Here is a 27,829-nt window from a genome sequence, read left to right as displayed (position 1 = left end):
ATGCCTTTGTATTTAATCTATACATTGAGTTTCTGGACGCTGGTTTGCGAGTGTGCAGAGTTTCTAATGACTATTTGGCGCAAGCCTAAGATTTATCTCATAATGCGGGGGGATGTTGAAAGCGTAAAATAGTTGGCGGACATAAATGCACACTATTTTGTGTAGAAATACTTTCGTGTATTATTAAGTCATGGTTAGGACAATAAGTTTCGTGCACTGGAACGATGTTACTTCGAAGAAAAGGCAAATCCTGGTAGTTCGTAATTCATTTGTTTTTATTTATGTATTTTTGTTTGTTTTATGACAAAAATTTTGATGCGTTATATGTTTGTTGCTAATAAGCGCCTTTAAATTGTATTTCTACTTAAATAGTTTTGTGTTTGTTATTGTTATGTAATACAGTGGGCAATTTTTCACTTAGTTAATTTTGAACATACGCATACAAATGCTTTCATAATACTAGTAGTGTAGTACTTGAATTTTGTCAGTTATTTGTTTGATGCATTACATAGCTAAATAAGAATGTGTATGTATGTGTTGATTTTGATTTAAAAATTTCTTTTCTTTTTTAAGTCTTAATGTAACAGGATTCAGTTGTTGCGTCTTGATTGACGTAAATTCTTTTCAATTTCAAATTGTCGTAAATCGGTGCGCTGTAAAAAGTCTTGGCGTTCCAAGTAGCTGTAACAATGCGAAAAATATATTTTTTTAGTGAGTATGTATATTATTTGGGTTCAAAAAATATATATTATCTATATGTGACCTGGAATCATGAAAGGGACCTATTGTGCGAAAACAAAGTTTTCGAGAAAAACTCGATTAAAGTTTTTGTTTAGCTTGACTCTGTGTAGCGGCCGGCCGCTGTGAACGAATTTTGTAATTAAAATTTAAGTAACTTCCCGATAAACTACAAGCTTGAAACTTGGAATATAGTTCATAATCCGATGACAATGCAATAATAAGAAAAAAACTCCGATAGGTGGCGCATGGATCGAAATATTTCAAAAAATCGTATTTGTGGTCCGATTTGGCTGCTAAAAACTGCGATTTGTGAAAAAACTAAGAAAGATAGAAAGCGGTTTGTTCCGTTGGAAACAGCGTTAAATTTCCTATAAGAAACACTCAAAAAGTGAACAACGGTATTTTCGCACAATAGGTCCCATTCACGATTCCGGGTCACATATCTTATAACTTTAAACGAGCAATTCTTGTTTCTTTGTATAGCCGAACGATCTCGGGAACGGCTCAACCGATCTAAATGAAATTTGGCACAGAGATAATGTATCACCTTCTAAGACTTTCTACCTAGGTGTTGCTACTCAGAATGTTTCACAAGGTTGCCACCTATTCGAAATTTAAAAAAATTGCATGAGATATGCCGATATGGGTATCAAACGAAAGGTATTTCACTCCGCATTACAATAGGGACATTTTTGAGCAGGGTTGCCATTTAGGGTTGCCACCTATTCGAAATTTAAAATATTGCATGAGATATGCCGGTATGGGTATCAAACGAAAGGTATTTCACTCCGCATTACAATGGGGACATTTTTGAGCAGGGTTGCCATTTAGGGTTGCCACCTACTCGAAATTTAAAAAAATTGCATGAGATATGCCGGTATGGGTATCAAACGAAAGGTATTTCACTACGCATTACAATAGGGGCATTTTTGGTTAGAGTTGACATTTAGGGTTGCCACCTATTCGAAATTTAAAAAAAAATTGCATGAGATATGCCGATATGGGTATCAAACGAAAGGTATTTCACTCCGCATTACAATAGGGGCATTTTTGAGCAGGGTTGCCATTTAGGGTTGCCACCTAATCGAAATTTAAAAAAATTGCATGAGATATGCCGGTATGGGTATCAAACGAAAGGTATTTCACTCCGCATTACAATAGGGGCATTTTTGGTTAGAGTTTTCATTTAGGGTTGCCACCTATTCGAAATTTAAAAAAAAATTGCATGAGATATGCCGATATGGGTGTCAAACGAAAGGTATTTCACCCCACATTGCAATAGGGACATTTTTTAGCAGGGTTGCCATTTAGGGTTGCCACCTATTCGAAATTTTATAAAATTGCATGAGATATGCCGATATGGGTATCAAACGAAAGGTATTTCACTTCACATTACAATAGGGACATTTTTGAGCAGGGTTGCTATTTAGGGTTGCCACCTATTCGAAATTAAAAGAAAATTGCATGAGATATGCCGATATGGGTATCAAACGAAAGGTATTTCACTCCGCATTACAATAGGGACATTTTTGAGCAGGGTTGCCATTTAGGGTTGCCACCTATTACAATAGGGGCATTTTTGGTTAGAGTTGTCATTTAGGGTTGCCACCTATTCGAAATATAAAAAAAATTGCATGAGATATGCCGATATGGGTGTCAAACGAAAGGTATTTCACTCCACATTGCAATAGGGACATTTCTTAGCCGGGTTGCCATTTAGGGTTGCCACCTATTCGAAATTTAAAAAAATTGCATGAGATATGCCGATATGGGTATCAAACGAAAGGTATTTCACTTCGCATTACAATAGGGACATTTTTGAGCAGGGTTGCCATTTAGGGTTGCCACCTATTCGAAATTAAAAAAATTGCATGAGATATGCCGATATGGGTATCAAACGAAAGGTATTTCACTCAGCATTACAATAGGGACATTTTCCGTGCGGTTTGTTCCATTGGAAAGAGCGTTAAATTTCCTATAAGAAACACTCAAAAAGTGAACAACGGTATTTTCGCACAATAGGTCCCTTTCCCGATTCCGGGTCACATATCTTATAACTTTAAACGAGCAATTCTTGTTTCTTTGTATAGCCGAACGATCTCGGGAACGGCTCAACCGATCTAAATGAAATTTGGCACAGAGATAATGTATCACCTTCTAAGACTTTCTACCTAGGTGTTGCTACTCAGAATGTTTCACAAGGTTGCCACCTATTCGAAATTTAAAAAAATTGCATGAGATATGCCGATATGGGTATCAAACGAAAGGTATTTCACTCCGCATTACAATAGGGACATTTTTGAGCAGGGTTGCCATTTAGGGTTGCCACCTATTCGAAATTTAAAAAAATTGCATGAGATATACCGGTATGGGTATCAAACGAAAGGTATTTCACTCCGCATTACAATAGGGGCATTTTTGGTTAGAGTTGTCATTTAGGGTTGCCACCTATTCAAAATTTAAAAAAAAATTGCATGAGATATGCCGATATGGGTGTCAAACGAAAGGTATTTCACTCCACATTGCAATAGGGACATTTTTAGCAGGGTTGCCACCTATTCGAAATTTAAAAAAATTGCATGAGATATGCCGATATGGGTATCAAACGAAAGGTATTTCACTTCGCATTACAATAGGGACATTTTTGAGCAGGGTTGCTTCTTAGAGTTGCCACCTATTCGAAATTAAAAAAAAATTGCATGAGATATGCCGATATGGGTATCAAACGAAAGGTATTTCACTCCGCATTACAATAGGGACATTTTTGAGTAGGGTTGCCATTTAGGGTTGGGGTAGTTAGACGAAATAATACTCTACTTACTCATATTCTATTAAAGCTTTAAAGGAGAACATTAAAGTTAAAAAATTCGCAAAAAATCTTACACATTATCCGAATTAATTTTAAATAATTTTCTTTTAAATGAATAATTGCAATTTCTCACAGATTACTATTACAAAGATTTCTCAGCACAACGAAACGTTGCCGAGGTACTAAAGAGCTAAAGCCTATATTAACAAACTCCCCCTTAGAGAACGCCCATTACCCCTGCCGTCTAAGGGCTTAGAATTTTATTAGCTTGTCGCAAAAGCCTAATATGACAGAGCTTATTGAGTAAGGACCTATGTCCTATAACGATTTTGTTTCACAAACGCCCTATCTTAACATTAATTCTATACATTTTTAGACGATTGTCATTCTTGAAACGATTTCTGGGAGAAAGGGTTTTTGAATAAAATTCTTAGACAGTTTTCGGATAGGTGACAATCTTTGTTAAATTGGCGCCCAGTGAAGCGGACATGTAGTTGTTGTTACTGTTGTTGTACTAACGATAAACACACTCCCGGAAGGCTTTGGGAAGTGTTATTTATGTTGGTGGTCCTTTGCCGGATACGTTTCGGTAACAAAGCACCATTAAGGTACTAGCCCGACCATCTCGGGAACGGTTAATATTACCACATTAAACCTTCTAGGCGATCCTATCCTCCCCACCCCCTAGTTCTATGAGGAATTTGGGATCGCCAGAGCCCCCTGCTAAATATGAGTATGATACATTCATATTTGTAACAGCATTCCCCTCGCGTAGATGAGGCTGACAATGGGGTTGCGTAAGCTTTGAAGCTATACAGCTTTGTATTGCACCCCTTGAATCCCAATCCCGGACATGCAGTGCTAAAGCTTATGCCAAGACAACCCCTTTTTATTAAGGGTTTTGAAACCCTGTAGAGAATAAGCTATGGATAAAGGAAGGTAGAACTGGCACGTCCGTGAGGACCTCACATATACTGAATGAGTCAATATTGTTATGTATATAGGAAACTTTATATGCTCCTCACTTACCCATCTTTTCCCTTATTAAAAGTTTGCAGCTCCTCCTCAATACCTTCGTTTTGTTTGAAACTCTTCCAGTCTAATTGTGACTTCTCCAAAACTGATATTTTTTTCTTTTTTCCAATTTGATTAAGTATTGACCCTAAGCCGCCACTTCCACTAATGCCACTACCGCCTGCTGCCATTGGTCGTTTCAAGCCGATTGGCAAGCCAGCCGCTCGCGCTGTTGAAGCTCCAACTATTTGCTGTTTCAGTGTTTTAGTTTCTTTATTCTCTTTAACGCTATCAGCATTCACCTCTTTTTGTATGAATACTTCTTCTCCCGCAAAATCTACAATTTCGGTCACTTTAATAATCTTTTCTGGAATAAGCGATTTTGTTTCGGATGGCTTTTCCTTAGCGCTACTTAGTTTAGTGGCCTCACCTTTAGGGGCGTTCTTTGGATTGGTATGCCCATTCTCTGCTTTTTCCTTATTAGCTGGCTTACCATTATTTGATGTGGCATTAGTACTACTGGTCTGTTGTTTGTCAGTTGTTGTTTCATTGGATCCTTTAGGTTTCACATCACTCAAAAAATCGGCCCATAATGCATCCGACCGTGATTTGTCCTCATCATCGGACTCCAAATTATCTTTTTGTCGTCCACTACTTAATCGTTTTGCATCAGCATCAGTTTGCCGCGTGCTACGCTTGCGCTCTGTTTCTGCAAGTGCACATTCATCGTCGGTATCGCTTGTTGTCTTGTGATCGCCATTTGTACGTCTCCTTTTCAATTTCTTTGCCGGTTGCCTTTTACTTGAACAACTCGTCTTTGTTGGCTTTTTTCGTAGCAATTTTTCCTCGCTTTTTTCCTCTCCCTCGCTACAGCTAGAAAGTTCACTTGAGGCTTCCTCAGAAACCTCATTGGCGGTTTCTTTCTCTGGACAAAAATCGCTATCACTTTCATCGCTGTCATGCAATCCCTGTAATATTTTGTTCAATTTTCAAGATTGTTTGTAATTAGAGTGAGTAATAACTTACAACGCTCCGGTTCATTTTTCTTGAGGAAATAAATCAATTTTGCAAGTCGACGTGCAGCTATTCGATTTTTTGGGGGCTGAAAACATACACATTGAAAATCACCTCCTTTTTTAATGACAGGCTGGTGAAATCACTACGTCAGGCTCGGGCTCTACCACGTCAATCTTTAGGGGGACTCATGAAAGCAAAAAATGCCAAGATTAAGTGAAAAATCAAAACTAAAACGTCTTTACTAAGATATTAGGGGGACTCATGAAAGCATATAAACTTATAAGGTGCAAAATTATATCCATTTACACACGCTGTTATATGAACGCACCTAGTAATACTCTTGATAAACTTGATTGTTTATCAGCTGTATTATTGCCAAACAAAATTTTTTTGATTGCTATACAAATTAAAAAATGCCAAGATTAAGTGAAAAATCAAAACTTAAACGCCTTTACTTGTGATGTTGGAGATTTCTGATGAAAATGCCTGCTGTAATGTCTGCAAGGTTGCATTCCTTTGAGTTTACCGCGTTTACACAATAGGGGGACTCATGTAACCGTATAAATGCCTTATAAAGTGTGTAAACGTATAAATTTATCTAGTGCGTAAACGAGCTGTCAAATTTTGTATGAAAAATCATTTACACAATTTGTATAAATTTACGCGCACATTTCATTGTGTAAACGCGGTAAACTCAACGGAATGCAACCTTGCAGACATTACTGCATGCATTTTCATCAGAAATCTCCAATATCAGCAAGTAAAGGCGTTTTAGTTTTGATTTTTCCCTTGATCTTGGCATTTTTTAATTTGTACAACAATCAAAAAAATTTTGTTTGGCAATAATACAGATGATAAACAATCAAGTTTATCAAGAGTATTACTAGGGGCGTTCATATAACAGCGTGTGTAAATGGATATAATTTTACACCTTATAAGTTTATATGCTTTCATGAGTCCCCCTATTGAAATGTGCGCGTAAATTTATACAAATTGTGTAAATGATTTTTCATACAAAATTTGACAGCTCGTTTACGCACTAGATAAATTTATACGTTTACACACTTTATAAGGCATTTATACGGTTACATGAGTCCCCCTATTCTTGTAAATGACTTGCTGATGGTGGAGATTTCTGATGAAAATGCCTGCTGTAATGTCTGCAAGGTTGCATTCCTTTGAGTGTACCGCGTTTACATAATAGGGGGACTCATGAAAGCATATAAACTTATAAGGTGTAAAATTATATCCATTTACACACGCTGTTATATGAACGCACCTAGAAATACTCTTGATAAACTTGATTGTTTATCAGCTGTATTATTGCCAAACAAAAATTTTTTGATTGTTATACAAATTAAAAAATGCCAAGATTAAGTGAAAAATCAAAACTAAAACGTCTTTACTAAGATATTCTTGTAAATGACTTTCTGATGTTGGAGATTTCTAATGAAAATGCCTGCTGTAATGTCTGCAAGGTTGCATTCCTTTGAGTTTACCGCGTTTACACAATGAAATGTGCGCGTAAATTTATACAAATTAGGGGGACTCATGTAACCGTATAAATGCCTTATAAAGTGTGTAAACGTATAAATTTATCTAGTGCGTAAGCGAGCTGTCAAATTTTGTATGAAAAATCATTTACACAATTTGTATAAAATTACGCGCACATTTCATTAGGGGGACTCATGTAACCGTATAAATGCCTTATAAAGTGTGTAAACGTACAAATTTATCTAGTTTACGCACGAGCTGTCAAATTTTGTATGAAAAATCATTTACACAACTTGTATAAATTTACGCGCACATTTCATTGTGTAAACGCGGGTAAACCCAAAGGAATGCAACCTTGCAGACATTACAGACGGCATTTTCATCAAAAATCACCAACATCAGCAAGTAAAGGCGTTTTGGTTTTGTTTTTTCACTTAATCTTGGTATTTTTTAATTTGTATAACAATCAAACAAATTTTTTTGGAAATAATACAGCTGAAAAACAATCAAGTTTATCAAGAGTATTACTAGGTGCGTTCATATAACAGCGTGTGTAAATGAATATAATTTTACACCTTATAAGTTTATATGCTATCATGAGTCCCCCTATTGTGTAAACGCGGTAAACTCAAAGGAATGCAACCTTGCAGACATTACAGCAGGCATTTTCATCAGAAATCTCCAACATCAGCAAGTAAAGGCGTTTTAATTTTGATTTTTCACTTAATCTTGGCATTTTTTAATTTGTATAACAATCAAAAAAAATTTGTTTGGCAATAATACAGCTGATAAACAATCAAGTTTATCAAGAGTATTACTAGGTGCGTTCATATAACAGCGTGTGTAAATTGATATAATTTTGCACCTTATAAGTTTATAGGGGGAGTCATGTAACCGTATAAATGCCTTATAAAGTGTGTAAACGTATAAATTTATCTAGTTTACGCACGAGCTGTCAAATTTTGTATGAAAAATCATTTACACAATTTGTATAAATTTACGCGCACATTTCATTGTGTAAACGCGGTAAACCCAAAGGAATGCAACCTTGCAGACATTACAGACGGCATTTTCATCAAAAATCACCAACATCAGCAAGTAAAGGCGTTTTAGTTTTGTTTTTTCACTTAATCTTGGTATTTTTTAATTTGTATAACAATCAAAAAAATTTTTTTGGAAATAATACAACTGAAAAACAATCAAGTTTATCAAGAGTATTACTAGGTGCGTTCATATAACCGCGTGTGTAAATGGATATAATTTTACACCTTATAAGTTTATATGCTATCATGAGTCCCCCTTATATGCTTTCATGAGTCCCCCTATTGTGTAAATGATTTTTCATACAAAATTTGACAGTTCGTTTACGCACTAGATAAATTTATACGTTTACACACTTTATAAGGCATTTATACGGTTACATGAGTGCCCCTTTTGTCCTAAATTATGGCTGAACCATATAAGGTGGCAAGAATGGTGACAAACACACTTTGTTCTTGTAATTCGATGAACTAAAGTCAAAATCGTTTTGCCTCGAAAGTTGAATTGTCAAATCATATTACACATGTTCCAATGGACACAATCCAGATACCGATAAAAATTTACCATGCAAATGCAGCACAAAAATTGATCAGTCCGTTCCAATGAACAGTGAACCAGATACCGATAAAAATTTAACATTCAAATTGATCGCAAAGAGGACAGTTCATTTACACCACAAATCACACACAGAATTGCTGTCTTTCAGTGAGTTTTACGGCTCCGGCTCACTCTCAATTCTTACGGGAATACTCTGGATCATTGAGAGACTTGAGAAGGAGATGTCGTGAAATTTTCGCACACGTGGAATGTGATAGGCAGCTGTCGCCGCTGTTTTTCATTTAACTCATACGGCAAAAGGCTAAGCAGCGACATCTATTTTTGAAAAAGTAGGTATATTAAATGCCGCGTTGCCAACCTAAAAAGAAGTAATTAACAAATTATCTGGCTCACAAATTGAGCCAGACTTCTATCTGGATTTATCTGGCTCAAATCATTGTTGTTGCATTTACATGCAAAATTATTTATCTGGCTCAGGATTTTGCCACCGGATGATAGCTAATATTGCACATTCACAAGTCCAAAATGTTTCGTTCTGCGCATCTACGTCACAGTTGACTGCTTGAGCGAATGAAAGAAAGAGAGAAAAAAACAAGAGCTAAAAGAAAATGACGTATGAATTGCCTATAAAAAACAGCTGATCTTTTGTTTATATGCCTAATGCGCAATCTTCTGTGTGTGATTTGTGGTTCATTTAGTTAACACGTAGGTATGGCAACGGAATAATGAAAAGATTCTTCTCTTTACGAATTCACACTATCGCAAGGCGAACCCACACAAGGTGATGACAAAGCGAAATCAATTTACCGTACAGAAGAATGTCAATTCAATAGAAAATTTGCATTGATTTCGATAAACTGACATATTGTTGAAATGGTAACATTTTACAACACCGTGTTTGTTATAGAAAATTATCAATTTTATTTCTGTCGAAAGTTATTTACAAAAAACCGTAAAATTACCCCGAGAGGGTCCGAAATATGGCGCCCGATCTATAGTTTTTTGGCATAGAACATCTTTCTGTGTTGGCGGCCTTCGGCCGCAGAACACTTTTCTGCATTAGTGTGTGTGTGCACAACAAATATGGCAAAAAACAGCAACCAGGAGAAAATTTTAACAGCTTTATTGCTTATATCTTTTGACAGAAATAAAAATTTTAAATTTCGCTTTCGAATTCTAAAAACGGAGTCGAGACACGTTTTATGATACCACCTTTGATAATTTTTGATAAAAATTAGGTGGTGCCCCGTCATGTAAAACATTACTAAAATAATCAAGAAGGAGCAATCAGCTCTTGGGATAACCACCCTTCAAAAATTGTTGGATTACGTGTTCCATTTTCTTCATGTTGGAGTACTCTAACAATACTCCTTTGCAATGCGTTTGCGGACCACCATCAGCCGATCATTGCTCTTTTTTTAACGACCGTCATCACGATGCCCTGCAAAAATTGTTGGATTACGTGTTCCATATTCTTCATGTTGGAGTACTCTAACAATATTCCTTTGCAATGCGTTTGCGGACCACCATCAGCCGATCATTGCTCGTTTTTTAACGACCGTCATCACGACACGATGACGATCGAACAGAGTTGCCAAAAGTAAAACATTGCATACAAATAACTGATAATAAAATTTTACTATGGTTACTCTAATAAAATGCGCACTGGTTTTATGTATACATACTATAGTATAGAGAAATATTAGTTTCTTTATTCACGCAAATGCTAAATAACATAAGAATATTCGTAGTAAAAAATATAAAAGTTGTATTGCCCCTCTTTATTTACTTTCATTTTAAATTAAATTTACTCCCATAATTCTTTCCGACACAATTCCTCTTTAGTACTTTGGCATATGATCCTCTGTGGGTGCTCCATGGAGTACTACAGTGAAAGTACTTTGGAAAGCACTCTCACGTATGTACTCTATGGAATACCCACAAACAAATCGAGAGTGCGATCATCTACTCCTCTCCTAGGACATCGCAATGTTAATTGGAGCACATTTTTTGTATGAATACAGATTAGATTTGGAGCAGTCCTATACTCCCAAAGGAGTATTCCTTACATTATTTATAGGTACTCGCGTTTTTTGAAGGGCAAAGCGAATCCATACTAGGTGGTGGCAAAGCGAACTCAACCAATTCGCCGTGAAGTAGAATGTCAAGCAAGGCGAATCCATGCCAGGCGGTGGCAAAGCGATTTCAACCAATTAGCCGTGCAGAAGAATGTCAAGTCAACAGAAAATGTTCATAGATTTCGATTAAAGCTTGAGACATTGGTGCTTTATCGGTAACCATATCGGTAACCTTAAACAATGCAATCGATTATTGGTGCCGCTAAGGTCGTAACCGTATCGTAGCCAACCAATTGGGTTTTGGTTTACCGTCGTAACGATAAACAGCTGATTAGGTTAAGCTGGAGACATTGGTGCTTTATCGGTAACCGTATCGGTAACCTAATAACAGCTGATTCGACCAATCTTATGAGAATCAATGCAATCGATTATTGGTGCCGCTAAGGTCGTAACCGTATCGTAGCCAACCAATTGGGTTTTGGTTTACCGTCGTAACGATAAACAGCTGATTACGTTAGGGATATGGATACAGCGATACGACATACGGCACCAATGACTCCGGCTTTAGGGATACGGATACAGCGATACGACATACGGCACCAATGACTCCGGCTTAACTGACATGTTGCAGTACAAGGCTTTGTATGGAAAATTATCAAGAAGAAGCAATCAGCTGTTGGGATAACACCACCTCTACTGAATTCGCCTTGATGTCAAGTCTTAAGACATTTTTTATTGATTTCGATTAACTGACATATTAAAGTACAGGCCAAGGCGAATCTATACCAGGTGGTGGCAAAACGAATTCAATCAATTCGCTGTGTAGATGAATGTCAAGTCAAAAGAAAATTTTCATAGATTTCGATTAACTGACATTTTGTTGTACAAGGCTTTGTATGGACAATTATCAAAAAGAAGCAATGATGGATAAAGCGGCAATTAGCCACCGAAGTTTGCCGTACGTACGGACGTTTGTGTGCGAAACACGAACACTCAAGCCCGTAGGAATCAATGTGTGCGTCTGTGTACATATACATAATATATTTGTGTGTGTATTGTTTACAGATTGGCCATTTTGCATGCATGCTTATGGAAACATCAACTTTTTCCAATTTAATTTTTGATCTTGTAAAAGGCTGGCATTAATATTAAATAAATACAAATAGATTACATATTTATAATCTGCACTTTTACATAATTATTTCGAGTTATTTTCAGAATTATTCAAACTTTAATTGGGTGTTTTTGCATAAAACTGCAAACGGTAAAAAATTAGCGCACAAAAGTTTACTAGGCAACTCTGTCTAGTGGGAGAGCGATCAGCTGACACGTTCTTACGGTAAAAATCGAAATTGTTTTGATTTCTACGTTCCGGGCTACGGACGTACGGGCGTTGCATGTCGGTGAGTTTTCGTTTACATTGCACACTCATAAGATAGGTCGTGTCAGCTGACACGTTTTTGGTGCGTACGTTCGTGAGTAACTGCCGCATAACACCACCTGTACTGAATTCGCCTTGGTACTGGCGCTGTATGGAAAATAATCAAGAAGAAGCAATCAGCTGTTGGTATAACAACACTGCAACGCGGGGAATGTAAAGTTATGGAACACAGCTATTTGTTGTGTTATTCATGTATATTTTTTTTACTATTGAATTCGATTGTATGCCTTTTAAACTGTTTTATTTAATCAAAAAACACTTTTTCGCATTTATTAATCAAACCAGGCTGACATTTGAGTATTGTTCAAATAATATGAATAGTAAAGCCGACAAACTGCAAAAAAAGGCAATACGCGATCAGCAGAAGCGTATGAAACCCGGAGAATGTCAGAAATATGTGCGCCTAGTTCTAGATAGCGAGATTATTGGTTCTAGCGCCGCTGGGCTGGGACAACAATTACGCATGGAAATTGAGAAATTGGAAATAAAATATGAAATACGCCCATTACCGGCAAAAATGTGTGTAATTTGGGAACGTCAATCAGGTCAACACGAAATTTTAACTACCGCTAACCTAGAAGAGCAAGTTTTAAGCGCTAAATGGGAAATGGAGAAGCAAGTAATGCAATTCTTCACAGCTCAAGCATTAAACAAGAATACACAAATACAAAGTATTGCGGAAAATTTGCATACGCTCTTTCCCGAAGCCAAGCATACAGTAACCGTACTAAGTAAGACTGATAAAAACGATTCCAGCAGCACACTAACCACAACGCTCATTGAATTACAATTAATGCACCAAGTAGCGACAATTCAAGTACCACCCGTAGCTGAGGAAGTGGCAGCTTTGTTGCGTCGCTTCACCAAAGCTATTGCTGAGGCACCATTTAAGCAACAAAAATCTGAAAGTATGGGGGCATTTAAAAAATTTCTTGCCAATGATAAAAAGCAATGTGTACGTGTTGTGGGCACCAACGGCTTTGTACGCTTATGGCAGCAACACTTGAACCGCATGCCGTTGGTTACTTTAGAAGTGGCTGAAGCAATAATTGCGAAGTATCCATGCCCAAAGCGTTTGTTAGATGCTTATGAAATTGATGCTGAAGCGGAGAAGGAAAGAATGGCCGATTGGAAAATTAATCGCGCAGGTCCACAACCATTACAACAAGCGGATAGGCGTATAGGTAATGTGTTAGCAAGCAAATTGCATTTCTTATATAGTAGTCGAGATCCGAATGCGATTATTTAATAGATAGAAATACTGTGTGGAAATAGTGATACAACTGAATAAAATCGGCGAATGACTGAATACGGCTACTTGGTGGTGATGCTTAAATTTTGTTCAACTCTTCTGCGCTCTTTTAAGAGTAAACCTTCGGAACATTTTTATTACAAAAAATGTGTTACACTTTTTTATGCATTTATGTATCTTTTAGCTTTGTTTATTATGTATTTTCTTTTGTCATGCTTTATATAGTTAGTTATTAAATCATACATTTAAGTTGGGCTGCTCATATATGTATGTTTATATAAATATATCTAATTATGAATTAATTTATTGGATTTATTTTAATTTTTTATACGTTTAATTAATGATATCTAAGGCTTAGTATTTATTTTTATGCAAGTATAATTATTATGAAATATAATACCGTAAATTAGATTTTTTTTTTGAATAATTATACACAATTGCTAACAGTATTTATTAATCAGTTATTAAAAATCACATAATTGCATATTCCATAATTTTGTTATACAATATTTACTTACAATTTATTTTTGCTAAACTTTTTTTTTTTATTATGTATATGTAATTATAGATTATATATTTTACTTAAATAATTTGACAAAATTGTAAATTCAAAAAGCTGTGGCCAATAAATTTTAAGATAGTATATTAAGAATTTAATTTAATTAGACAAATTTTAATTTGTGTAGTCCCTTAGCGACAGTTCGAAACAAATTTTATGAAAATCAATTACCGTTTTTTAAAGTATTTTGTATGGCTATTTAAATTAAATAATAAAACTTTATTTAAAAGTGTGATAGTGTTTTATCGTTATTAGAAAACTTGATGCAATGATATTTGTTTAAATCATAAAGGCAACATCAAATAATAATTTCTACAGCAATTCAAGTTTAAATTAAACTAAAATATTTCCTTACACGAGCGTAGAAAAAAAAAACACTATGACTTCGTTCAATGTCGAAGATTTGAATACGACAGCCGGTTCTATGTGCCGGAGCGTAGGTGGAATTCACCTGACCTAGGGATGTCATTGCACTGTAACCCAATTTAGTTTGTTGCTCCCCTCCCACAAAACATTTTTATGGAGAATTTTACAACCAGCGGCAGCAACACTATGCGATGCAAAAATTTTAATCAAATAAGCAAAAAATTTCGAGTCGCTGTCGCACCGCTAATGTTTCGAGCTGCATGTTCGGGAGCATTGCCTCAAAGTATTCAAGCAAATTCTTATATCACAGAATCCGAATTTCATTGATACTTTGATTTCGTAAGTCAGGCCCAGATCTGGATTCGTTTTTTACTTTAGTGCGATTTCTGGGGCTTAGAATATACTCGTGGCAGCTATGCCTATCGTTAGAGGTGACTTAAATATTCAAATGATTAAAAGGGGTTGTGTAGCGCAAGCAGTCGTAGTGACCCAGTGGTTATAAGGTTGTGTAGCGCAACCCTTTCAAAGGAGTTGCCAGCGCAATTTATAGCTTCTCCAACACAATTGTCAACCTCACCTACCCGTGGCGAATATTGTTTCTTAAGCAGCTGAGGATCTGGCGATCCTTATGAAACTAGGGGTAGGGGCGGGATGGCATAGAAGGTGCAATGTGATCATATTACATCGGATCTCTATTCAACAAAGAGCCATCAACATTGATCACACTACTCAAAACCTTCGGGGAGTGCCTTTATTACTACAACAACATGGTTTCGGATCTTTTTTTTTTCAGGAACCGTTTCAGTTAGTTTCGATGTTGGCCTTATTCTGTAACTCGATTCGAAAGCTGCCAAATTACAAATTACATAACTTTGTTTTTTTTTTTTAATGCGAAAGTTTTTTTCCGCACGAGCTACATTATAAGGCAGCTGGTTTTGTGTCAAGAAACGGCACAAGCTTTAGCTTCGCTTTATGTCGGGGTTCCGTCCAGTACCCGTCCCGCTTTAGCTTCTTACTTGTTGTTGTTCTTGTTGTAGCAGTGCTTCTCCCCATCCTATAGGTGCGACCGATCACAAATTGTCACCCCAGCTGTTTAGGGGGTCAGAATATTCCCGCGGCAGGTATGCCTGTCGTAAGAGGCGACTAAAATACCAGATTCAAGGGGCTGTGTAGCTCAACCCTTCAGGTTGCCAGCGCAATATATAGCTTCTCCAAACCCAATTGTCAAACTCACCTATCCGCGGCGAATCCTGTTTCACTAACAGACGAGGCTCTGGCGACCCCAAGCTGCTCATGGAACTTGGGGTGGGGAGGGAGGGAATGGCCTGAAGGTTTAATGTCGCCACATAAATCGTTCCCGAAATGGTCGGGCTAGCACCTTAATGGTGCTGATGTACCGGAGCGTACCGAATCTGTATCCGGCAAAGGACCATTACGTCGATAACACTCCCCAAAGCCTTTGGGGAGCAACCTTATCGCTACAACAACAACAACATCACAAATTGTCATGTGATCGATATCCTCTAACGGGAGTCAAAGGAAACTTGCTGTTTCAACAGGAGGGGTGTTTGAGGCGTTGGTTCCACATTACAATTAAAGAGATGGTTGGTGTCATGTGGGGACACATTGCAAGCGGGGCATACATTTTGTATGTCGGGGTTGATTCTGGATAGTTAAGAGTTTAACCTGTTACAGTATCCAGATCGAAGTTGAGCTAGAGTGACTTGCGTTTCCCTGGGGAGTATGCGTTCCTCTTCCTCAAGTTTTGGGTACTGTTCTTTGAGTACTGGATTCACCGGGCAATAAGGGTCCGACGCCCGTTTGTTGAGTTCGCTGATGACCTGCTTGTTTTTTTTGGCTTGTTGTTGTTTTTGGCTTCATACGGCTGAGTTCTCAGGTGCCGTATTTCCTCATAATGCTTACGGAGATGACTCCTTAATCCCCTGGGCGGTCTTGGTTCATCAATCAGATGTATGTTGGGATGCCCAGGTTTCTGGGTATTCAACAGGAATTGTTTGGTTAGCATCTCATTTCTCTCCCTGATGGGGAGTATTCTCGCCTCATTATGTAGCTACTTACTTCACTTGTTTCAGTATCGGCCCCAGGTGCAGTTATTTTTCAGTTTTGTATCGATGCCATTTTCAGCCTTTTTTAATTAAGTTCCACTTTTGATTCCGGTTTCAGTTCTTTTTCCGGAACGGTTTCGGCCTTGTTGTTGTTGTTGTAGCGATAAGGTTTCTCCCCGAAGGCTTTCGGGAGTGTTATCAATGTGATGGTCCTCTGTCGGATACAGATCCGGTACGCTCCGGTAACATAGGACCATTAAGGTGTTAGCCGGACCATCTCGGAAACGATTTAAGTTCGACCTAAAGGGGGGGGGGGGACATCAGAATTCGTTTTAGAGGTATGGTTCCTTCGGCAAAGTTTCTTATTTTGATCCCTAGAATATGATTTTCACAGAGTAATGGGCGATTTTTTTGCCTCCCCACAAATCGACCCGGCCTAATGTATATGAATGCACTCTATGAATAATGATTGAATACTTTATGCTTGTATGTGAGGATGTATGTTTTATTAGCAAGTTTTAAATAATGCTAATTATACATAATTTTAAATAAATTGTCAATATTGAAAATAGTTTTTTTAATAATAAACACATAAAAAACGAAAATAAATAAATACAATATGCAATATATATGTAAATATACAATATATGGATATATTATTATATACTATATATACTAGGTATTTTTAAATATAATGAAACACATGGATGTTAATTTCTTAAGGAAACTTAATCACATAAAAATTATATCTAAAGTTGAGTGAAAGATCACGATATCTTGGTTTACAGTATAAAAACGTATATAAACCAAACAATTGAAATGGGCGCAATTTAAAAGCTTTAAAAAATTCAGGATTTTTTTCAAAAACAACGTATATCAGCTGCCGATACATTCAATACGTAACTAGATAGGGCATTTTAGAAATGATTGTTGAGTTTGTTATGTAAAACTCTGAAGTGTTAACTATTTTCTGAGAGAGCGTATTTTTGAACAGCAGTCTGAATAAAGCGATCTTCCACTATGCCCAAGATACCACATTTTTACATTAACATATATGGGCTTGCTATAATATTAAATCGGAAACAAAACTTCTTAACATACATACTAAATTTGTTATAATTTGTTTATACACTTGTAATTAATTCTTAAATTTTAATATGTAGACTAAATACTAAGCGATTATCACTAGAGAAAAGAACACTTTTACGTGTATGCCTGTTTATGTATAGATATATATGTATATGTAAGTATATGGAACTGTCCGTCTATCGGTCAAACATTTATTATACTCCTCTTTTTCATCACGCATACATATGTACTGTAATTTCTATAGTGTAGCTAAAATTCGTGTAAACCCTAAACACGCTGACACTATCGTTTGGCCTAAGCCCCATACCATTGCATATATAGGTGACATTGGTAAACTGGAGGCTCGATGCACAAATGCTATCACTGCACTACTCACAATACCACTCATCGCTGGTGATAAAAATCCCATTACCAGAATTGCTATCGAAAAGAAGCGTCCAAATTTATGTTTACGCAATGTCACAAATGCCACCAATGCAGCGCAAGTGTGTATAAATATGGAGGAAAAGAGTGCCCATAAAAATATATGATACCACATTTCACGAAATGTATTGAGGCGATTTTGTGAGCGTAAGCCCATAACATCGGCAATGGTGTCCAACTCATCGGTGTCATCGAGGTCAGACAACATTACAAATTGGATGGTGGACTGAATGTTGGCGACGGTGGTGATGGTGATGGATGTTGAGGTTTACTGCTGTTGACTGCTGGTCTTCTGAGGCGTGTTACTTCACTGGTGTTACTGGCGTTACTGGCGTTACTGACAGCTGTTTGGCGTTTGATGATCTTTAATATTGCGTGCGTTTTGTTTAGCACCTTACGATCAATCGGGTTATAATTGTTATATGTACATATGTATAATGCATGTATGTATATGGCGGACGTCGTATTGTCCTGTTTTTATTATAATTTCTTCTTGCTGTAGTTGTTGTTATTGATTATTTTATTTGTTTTGGTTTGAATTTTGTATTACACGCGTTTCTTATCGTAGTTATAATAGACGAAAATATCACAAAAATTATTTACTGATTCATATACCACTTTGGCGGGAGTGTACATGTATGTGTGTGTAAGTAAGCATGTAGGGTAGCTGTCTGATAATGCGTTCGAACTGCGGTGACGCCTTTAACTAGTGCAAGTCTTCCGTTCGCTGATATATTCTTCATATAATGAATTCATTTCATTTTAGTTGATAATAAGCTTTCTCAACATCATTTAATTGTTGCTCAATTGTTGTTGTCTACTTAATTTGTATATTTATCCTTTTGCATAATATGTTTTCGATGTCAAAAGACGCGGCGACAATATTCTAAAGATGCGATGGAAGGCTTTAGAATGGCGTAATATTTTCAAAATCATTATTGTTCCTATAATAAACAAAGATTGATATTATAGAGATTTTCCTTATTATAATTACTTATTTGATTCTACTAATATTATTGTTCTATTTTAGACTGTCCTACTTATTTTGAGAAGCTCGACCTGAAATCTCTTCGGAGGTTATCGCGTCTTGCATTTATTTTGAATGTGTGGACATAGTTATATTTATTATTACTTGAATAAGTTAATCAAAATTAGCCGCGTGGCATAACTTAACACAATTAAATAGCAACAGCTACCAGAAGAGTTTAGTAAAAATATTTGAATTGTAAGGGGGCAGTGATGTTGGGATCTGTTCTGTCAGCCATTGGGCTGATATGAATTCATGTGGTTTATCCTATAACGGGATTCGGAGGAAACTTGCTTTTCAACAGAGCTGGACCATAGATATAAGCGTGTTAGAGGCGTTGGTTTCTTATTGCAATTGAAAAGATGATTGGTGTCTTGTGGTGAGCAGTGGCGTGCATCTCCCTGGGGAGCTTGCTTTCCACAACTGTGGTATATGTGAGAATTTGGTTCACCAGGCAATTGGCACCGGTACTGTTCTTAATTTATATTAATGATATAGTTAACGCTATTGAAGGTTGTGAAATTAAACTATTCGCTGATGATGCATTAATAATGATTAGTGAGAATAATATTAATTTCACACTTTCTAAAACACAACATGAACTGAACAACCTGTATAAATGGTTGTGCGGAAATAGACTGAAACTTAATATAAATAAAACGAAATTTATAATAATAACAAGGAGGAACGTTAACGAGGATATAATTGGTTTAAAAATAAATGATGAAAGCATACTAAAAGTTGACAGTATAAAATATTTGGGAATTATAATTGATAACAAACTCAAGTTTGAAGAACATATAAACTACACAGTCCAGAAAGTTGCGAAAAAAATTGGGGTTATGCAGAGAACATCCAAATATATTTAAAAAAAGTACAAAATAATTATATATAAGTCCATTATAGAACCGCACTTTGTAAACTGCCCATCTATTCTATTCATTGTGTCAGACAAAGAAATAGATAAACTTCAAAAGATGCAAAACAGATGTATGAGATTTATTCTTAAAAAACCTAGAGATACTCGTACGGCTGATATGCTGAGAAGTTTGAACTGGTTAAGTGTCAAGCAAAAGATTTTTTTTCACGCTATTTAATATTAAAAGTGAAAATGTACCTGAATATCTAAGTAAAAACCTAGTATTAGTTAAACAAACACATAACATTAATACAAGGAATAAACATAATTTCAAACTGCCTTTATTCAGAACTGAAATAGATCAGCAAAATATTTTTTATAAAGGTCTAAAAAGTTTCAATGAGCTGCCTATAGATATAAAAAGTTGTAATGAAATCGTAGCTTTTAAAGCAAAACTTTATGAATATTGTAAAACCTTAGCAATAAGATAGTAAATTGTAATATAATTTAATTTATGAATTAGGCTTTTTTGCCGTAATAAATAAATGAAATGAAATGAAATGAAAATTGTTGGCATAGTAATCTGAGGACTTTTTTGTGGATGTCTATGAGGGCCTTTGGTGATCCTTTTCTCATACGTCTTAAGTGCTGAATTTCTTCATATTACGTAGGAAGATGACTTCGTAAGTTCCTGGGAGGCAAGCCACTTCAATCAGAAGTCTACTGACTTCAATTCTCTCCGTTATGCGAAGTATTCTCATCTCAATGTGTAGCTGATATTCTAGAAACATAAGAAAACACCCCGTAGCAGTTGGGAGCGTGGTGTTTTGACAGGCCTACAGGGTCGCCAGAGCATCGGCTATTAATGAAACAAGATTCGCCACGGGTAGGTGAGGTTGAAAATTGGATTGGAGAGCTATATATTGCGATGACCACACATTATTTTTGGGTGTGAACTTCACCATTTTTAGTAGAATAAATAAACAAGTTTCTGTTACCAACACGAGAAAAATTCTTATCCCAAAAACGGTCTTCCCTTGCTGTAACTTTTTTTAATATTTAGTTGGGTGTTTTCGCCAACAAAAATAACTGAATTCCGCAATATAAGGGTACAAGTATTTGTCTAGTGAGGTGTTTATGGCTGGACATCAATTAACTATTATAAAAAAAAAAACATTTTATACGTTTACCCTTTTCAGCAAATATTTACCTTGAACGTGCACCAGCAATGATTGAAAATCGTGCAACGCCTTCCACGACAAATCAGCGCACCACAGAATTATTTTTGAACTTCAACATTCATGCCTTATTAACACATATTTTCTTAGTTTTTACTTGATGCTTCTATTGTTTAGTAATCGTTTAAAAATTGAATATACCTATACATTTTCCAAAAAAAAATAATGCCAATCGATTTGCAAATTACAGCCGCTGCTCACAACCGATCGCTGCTTTTCAGTGCTCCACCCGCTTTGCTAAGAATTTTTTCAACAATATTTATTGCATTTTGTCATCAACTTAGCTTACAAATAAAAGTCGCTCACTATTCGCCAACTACTCTTTGTACTTTAACAATATTAATATTCGTGGCTAAAATTAGTTTTCTGTGCAAATTATTAATTTTTCTAGCCAGAATTACTACGTCCATAACAAAGAAAATTTTTAATAGTGAATTGTTCTTCTTCTTTCTGAAGAAAGATATCAATAACTGACGACGGTGCTGCCAGACGACACCCTCCCAAATTGAAATGAAACGCATACATACGCCTCCTGTTCATGGTCGATCGACTACAAAAATGTTTCTGTTTTTATTTAAATACAATTTTTTTACATTTGGGTTTTCATAAAAAGTTTAACAATATCTCCGGCAAAAATCAACCAGCAAGACAGTTTGCGGCGTTTTTCTGATCCGAGAAGCGATGATATAATGGTATATAAAACCTCATCTACTATACTATTATTATTATTTATTTATTATTACGGCGTTTTAAGCCTAAAACTTAGATTATTACAAATTTTTAAATACATTTTAATAATAATAAGATTCTAGATTTTATGTAAACATAATTAATTATAATAAATCATTGTTGTAGGAATATACGTGATTCACATGAACACTTCAACTGTTTGTCTGGGACGATATTTTCAGGAATTCTTCCCTAATTTGATTGCGAGCAATATATGTATTTGACCTGATGCATAAGGTTCCTCTGTGTCTATTTGGATTGCCGTGTACGCTCAAGGATCAGTAACATGAAATACAGATACAAAATATTTTATATTATTGGAAGGGTTTTGCAATATTCTGATAAACTTTTTTGAAGGTGTTTAAGTTTTCACAATTTTTAACATGATTAGGTAGTTCAGTAAAACATTTCAGGCCTTTGTAAAATATATTTTGCTTGTCCATTTCTGTTTTGTGAAGAGGTAATCTAAAATTATTATTTTCCCTGATTATGTAAGAATGGGTTTCATTCACATAAACAAGTTTTTCACTTAGGTAGGCTGGTAATTTACCTTGCTTGATATAAACTACAAATTTCATACTATGGTAAAAAAAAATCAACTGTTTCACGCTCAGCCAGTTTAGTGCATCAAGCATACTCTTTATGGAAGTGTCGTACCTCACTTTCAATATAAATCTCATAGCCTTGTTTTGCATAATTTGTAACCTGTCTACTTGTGTTTCATTGGCAATAAAGAATATTGTAGGGCAATATAAGAAGTGCGGTTCTATGATGGATCTATAAACTTTCAACTTATATTTCTTACTAATAAGTTTACACGATCTCTTCCAAAATCCAATTTTTTTTGCCCATTTTGGCAACAATATAATCAATATGATCTGTAAACCTCAGTTTATTGTCAATCAGGATCCCTAAGTACTTAAATATTTTGACATCCTCAATGCTCGTATTCATTATTTTTAGATCAAAATTAAGTGATTCTCTATTGGTCGTCCTAGATAAAACCATGAACTTAGTTTTGTTAACGTTAAGCTTGAGTTTATTAGTGCAAAGCCATCTATACAATGAGTCCAAATCTTCTTGCATTTTGCTCCTTGCTATTGCTTCAAGTAGCGCATCATCTGCAAACAACCTGACTTTACTATATTTCAGTGCTGATGATATGTCGTTTATGTAAATGTTGAACAGAATTGGTGCTAATACCGACCCTTGTGGTAAACCTATGTCCACTTGTGCCTCGGATGAAACTACTGGCTCGATGGTTGTTCTTTGTTTCCGGTCTGATAAGAAGCTACTAAACCACTGCAATTCATTTTCCCTAATACCAATTTTTTGTAGTTTATCGAGCATTATATTCCTATCAATTGTTTCGAACGCTCTTTTCAGGTCAATGAAAATTGCTACTATATGTTTTTTTAGGCTCAGCTCTTCCCTCCAGCTAGATATGACGTATTTTAACGCCGTCTCGCAAGAGTGCCTTTCTCGGAAACCGGATTGTTCCTTTATAAGGATTTTATTATTTTCTAAGTAATTAAGCAGTTGATTTTTTATTACAATTTCCAGAATTTTTTCTATGTTCGGCAGTGTATTTATCGGCCTTAGTTCCTCTGCCATTATTGAATCTTTTACTTTCCTAATTGGTACTATTTTCGAAATTTTCCACATGTCTGGCACTATTCCAGTAGTCATGGATTTGTTTATAGCGGTTGCATAGAAGAAACCCATGTACGGTACCGAATCTTTAATTAGGCCTCTGAAAGTAAATTTTTCCCCCCAGTTTTATTTTTGAACCTTTTTGTTATACGTGTAACATCCTCAACCGTAATTTCTTCGAATTTTAAACATGACCTAGTTGTACATTGGAAGTCGTTCTGACTCTGAACAACTTCAATTTCCCTGTTTATATCAACAATGCTATCTATAAAGAAGGAGTTCAATGCTTCAGCAATATCGCGGGGTGTATCATATGTCACACCTTTTACGATCACCGTCAAGATCTTGACTTTTGGCCCCGTTAAGTTTACAGCATGCTTAAGATACTTCCACATTAGCCTGCTATCTAAACAATTGATATCAATATTATTCTCCATGTATTTAATCTTTTTAAATTTGATTAGTTTTTTGTAGTACTTCGCGACCATGTTATATTCGGTATAGTCACCCGTTGCTGTAGCTTGTGAGTGCAACCGGTATTTTAGTTTATTCAATTCTGTCAATTCTTGGTCATACCATTTATTTCTTAACTTTACCGTACTGTTTTTTTCAAACGTTAGTACTCCCATACAATCTAGTAAACAAGTATTTATATAGTTGACCATGTCGTTGACATTCATGCTTCTTATTAAACTGAGATCGCAATTCCTCAGTAGAGTCGTCAAGTTATCGGCCGAATAATTCTCCCAGGATGTTGATGAAATGACTCTTCGTAACGGGTTTGAATTACTTACTTTTATAGCAAATGAAATAGTTTCGTGATCGGATATTCTGTGGTCTTCAAGATTTACACAAGACAGTATATCAGCGTTTGCATATATAATACACTTCCACCTTGCGCACTTGTGTGTATTGATCTTAGTATGCAATTGAAAATATTTGGATTTTTCAAATACATAGTAGGCGAGGTGAAAAAATAATTTGTTGGGTTTGGGAATTTGATTTGGATGTGATCGAATGTAAAAGAATCGTGTTCATCTGATATGCAAATTAATAACCAAATTTTAAAAAATATATTTTAATTATTAAATAAAATATTAATATAAATAGTTACAAAATATACGTGTATGTGTGTGTTATTTAATTAAAGCGTATGCGTGTGTATTGGTGCATAAATGCACGTAAGAAGACATTTCTTTTATGGAGTCTTTATATGGCGACCGTGGGCCGGAGCCCTACAATAAGAAAAGTTATGAAGTTTCAAGAATTGCATTGAAAATGAATTAATGCAAATTATATGTGTATATGTGTTGTGACGTAATAAAAAAAAAAAGAAAAAAAAAAAAAAAATTGAAAAAAATAAGTTTTATACTATCGAAATACAAAATTAAATTTAAATCTTACAAAAAAAAAAAAATCTATGAAAATAAAGATTTTACAAAAGAAATAAGTTAATAAGAGCTAATATATGAACTAATATCCACGTTTTAGAAAACTTAAATATATATATATATTCGTATATAAAAAAAAAATATTATCTTTGAGCTGTAACAATAATCTGTGAATACTGTTTACAGTAGAACAAAACGAAAAGCGGAACGAAGAGAAATACTAATATTAACATATTAAGTGAGCGAAAGAGGAACATAGAGAAATACTAATATTAATATATTAAGTGAACGAAAAGCGGAACTGAGAGAAATACTAATATTAACAATGGTATAAAAAGAAAAGGAACTAAATGCGAACGGAAATGTCAAAGAAACATAAAAATATTCAGTAAACAGTCGTGAGCGGAATAAAACGAAATCGGAAAGTGAAAATTAGTGGAAGAATTTTGGAAAAAGGAAGCTACTGAAATCAATAATGTCCCTCAACTAAACTGCAACAGGGTAGTCAACTATTGAATGGAACAAGTCAGCACTGAATATTAGCAATAATGAAACAATATATTACGAGCGGAAATCATACACTACTACAACAACAACAGCGGAACTAATAATGATTGTAGAATTGGGTATGGCGCACAGTGTATGAAACATGTAGTTTAGCAAATATAAAATACATTTTTTTTCTTGAACTAAAATTTTCTTAATTTATATTATTTACACTTTTGCACATTTATTATAGTACCACCACACACATGTACTCATTACATATTTACATACAAACTATTACTAATATAATTTATCTAAATATTTAACAATAAAAAAAATTAAAAAAAACAAGTAAGGAAGGCTAAGTTCGGGTGTAACCAAACATTACATACTCAGTTGAGAGCTATGGAGACAAAATAAGGAAAATCACCATGTAGGAAAATGAACCTAGGGTAACCCTGGAATGTGGTTGTATGACATGTGTATCAAATGGAAGGTATTAAAGAGTATTTTAAGAGAGAGTAGGCCATAGTTCTATGGATGGACGCCATTTAGGGATATCGCCATAAAGGTGGACCAGGGCTGACTCTAGAATGTGTTTGTACGATATGGGTATCAAATGAAAGGTGATAATGAGTATTTTAAAAGGGAATGGGCTTTAGTTCTATAGGTGAACGCCTTTTCGAGAAATCGCCATAAAGGTGGACCAGGGGTGACTCTAGAATATGTTTGTACGATATGGGTATCAAATGAAAGCTGTTAATGAATATTTTGAAAAGCAGTGATCCTTAGTTCCATAGGTGGACGCCGTTTCGAGATATCGCCATAAAGGTGGACCAGGGGTGTCTCTAGTTGTACGATATGGGAATCAAATGAAAGGTGTTACTGAGCATTTTAAGAGGGAGTGGGCATTAGGTCTATAGGTGCACGCCTTTTCTAAATGTCGCCATTAGGGTGGGCCAGGGGTGACTCTAGAATGTGTTTGTATGATATGGGTATCAAATGAAAGATGGTAATGAGTATTTTAAAAGGGAGTAATCCTTAGTTCTATAGGTGGACGCCTTTTCGAGATATCGCCATAAAGGTGGACCAATGGTGACTCTAGAATGTTTGTACGATATGGGTATCAAACGAAAGGTGCTACTGAGCATTTTAAGAGGAAGTGGGCATGAGGTCTATAGGTGGACGCCTTTTCGAGGTATCGTCATTAGGGTGGGCCATGATCATTTTAAGATGGAGTGGGCATTAGGTCTATAGGTGGACGCCTTTTCGAGATATCGCCATTAGGGTGAGCCAGGGGTGACTCTAGAATGTTTGTACGATATGGGTATCAAACGAAAGGTGTTACTGATCATTTTAAGAGGGAGTGGACATTAGGTCTATAGGCGGACGCCTTTTCGAGATATCGCCATTAGGGTGGGAAAGGGGTGACTCTAGAATGTTTTTGTACGATATGGGTATCAAATGAAAGGTGGTAATGAGTATTTTAAAAGGGAGTAATCCTTAGTTCTATAGGTGGACGCCTTTTCGAGATATCGCCATAAAGGTGGACCAAGGGTGACTCTAGAATGTTTGTACGATATGGATATCAAACGAAAGGTGTTACTGAGCATTTTAAGAGGGAGTGGGCATTAGGTCTATAGGTGGACGCCTTTTCGAGATATCGCCATTAGGGTGGGCCAGGGGTGACTCTAGAATGTTTGTACGATGTAGGGTTATCTACTTTGTAAAATATACTTTAATTTTGTAAATTATTTTTTATGTTATAATACTTTTAATCTTATTTAAAAATGAAAATGTTCTAGTTAGATATTTTTAAAATTTGTAAAAAGTGAAAATAATAAATAATACATAGAATAAATTTATTTAAATATATAGTTTAACACTATATATTTATGGCGATCCTTCCATCGAACCAAAGGAATTTTATTAAAGCTATTTTTCGTGTTATTTATTAACAAATTTTCCTAAAAACCCATCCATCCGTGACGACAACATACGAGGAATTCATTTTATCAAAATAAAGATCGCGGTGATGTGCGCCTGAATTGGAATGTGTGGCCATCGAGTCGAATCGATGCGGGACGCTTGGTTGTGCCATTAACACCGCCTATACAATATTCGATGATGTAACACATTTATTTTAACACATATATGTATATGACTCGCTTGCGTTCAAATCAATTAATCAACTTTTTTGGAATACTTATTTGTTTCACGTGTGCTTATTGTGCTTTATTGCTCACAACTACTGAAATCGCTAAAGAAAACCTTATCCTTTACTTTGTATTAATTATATTAGCTGTTACAATTTTATCTCCTAATGTATGGACAACGATATTATCACGTTATATTTGGATTTTACATTCAATCTCAATATCAATTTATGATTTTAACTCCAACATCTACCTGCCCTCAACATTTGGTGAGCTATTTTGTTCAAAATATTCTTTTTTAATAAATTTCGTTGTTAAATCTTTCGTTGAACCAATTTATAA

General features: G+C 35.6%; 3 protein-coding genes across 5 annotated transcripts; 1 reads left to right on the top strand and 2 right to left on the bottom strand.

Annotated features, from left to right (window-relative positions):
- Positions 1-251: 251 nt before the first annotated feature.
- On the bottom strand, positions 252-5,742 carry Yeti (yeti). 2 transcript variants are annotated; one of them, XM_067777945.1, is made up of 3 exons: positions 5,591-5,742; positions 4,580-5,532; positions 252-681 (listed from the first exon to the last, which is right to left on the bottom strand). In XM_067777945.1, the coding sequence occupies exons 1-3, from the start codon at positions 5,603-5,605 to the stop codon at positions 591-593; spliced, it is 1,059 nt and encodes a 352-aa protein (XP_067634046.1). In that variant the 5' UTR covers positions 5,606-5,742; the 3' UTR covers positions 252-590. The 2 variants fall into 2 exon arrangements, with proteins under 2 accessions (XP_067634046.1, XP_067634047.1); XM_067777946.1 differs by having other exon boundaries at positions 5,594-5,699.
- A 6,589-nt stretch (positions 5,743-12,331) lies between these two features.
- Positions 12,332-14,174, top strand: mms4 (Methyl methanesulfonate sensitivity 4). Its single transcript, XM_067774774.1, has one exon. The coding sequence runs from the start codon at positions 12,384-12,386 to the stop codon at positions 13,440-13,442; it is 1,059 nt and encodes a 352-aa protein (XP_067630875.1). The 5' UTR covers positions 12,332-12,383; the 3' UTR covers positions 13,443-14,174.
- A 2,739-nt stretch (positions 14,175-16,913) lies between these two features.
- LOC137244958 (transmembrane protein 170A) lies at positions 16,914-21,507 on the bottom strand. 2 transcript variants are annotated; one of them, XM_067774776.1, is made up of 3 exons: positions 21,214-21,507; positions 21,045-21,139; positions 16,914-18,892 (listed from the first exon to the last, which is right to left on the bottom strand). In XM_067774776.1, the coding sequence occupies exon 3, from the start codon at positions 18,154-18,156 to the stop codon at positions 17,764-17,766; it is 393 nt and encodes a 130-aa protein (XP_067630877.1). In that variant the 5' UTR covers positions 18,157-18,892; positions 21,045-21,139; positions 21,214-21,507; the 3' UTR covers positions 16,914-17,763. The 2 variants fall into 2 exon arrangements, with proteins under 2 accessions (XP_067630877.1, XP_067630876.1); XM_067774775.1 differs by having other exon boundaries at positions 21,045-21,507.
- Between the last annotated feature and the right edge of the window lie 6,322 nt (positions 21,508-27,829).

The sequence above is a fragment of the Eurosta solidaginis genome, chromosome 3 (assembly GCF_040869045.1).
Source record: "Eurosta solidaginis isolate ZX-2024a chromosome 3, ASM4086904v1, whole genome shotgun sequence".
Taxonomy (NCBI): domain Eukaryota; kingdom Metazoa; phylum Arthropoda; class Insecta; order Diptera; family Tephritidae; genus Eurosta; species Eurosta solidaginis.
This window is presented reverse-complemented; position numbering and strand designations above follow the sequence as displayed.

Bases quoted from the DNA above. Each gene is read 5' to 3' on its own strand.
- LOC137244958 (XM_067774775.1), bottom strand. From the start codon at position 18,156: ATGTTGTCTGACCTCGATGACACCGATGAGTTGGACACCATTGCCGAT.
- Yeti (XM_067777945.1), bottom strand. The intron at 682-4,579 runs GTAAGTGAGGAG...GCATTGTTACAG, and splicing joins TTTAATAAGGGAAAAGATGG to CTACTTGGAACGCCAAGACT.
- mms4 (XM_067774774.1), top strand. From the start codon at position 12,384: ATGTATATTTTTTTTACTATTGAATTCGATTGTATGCCTTTTAAACTG.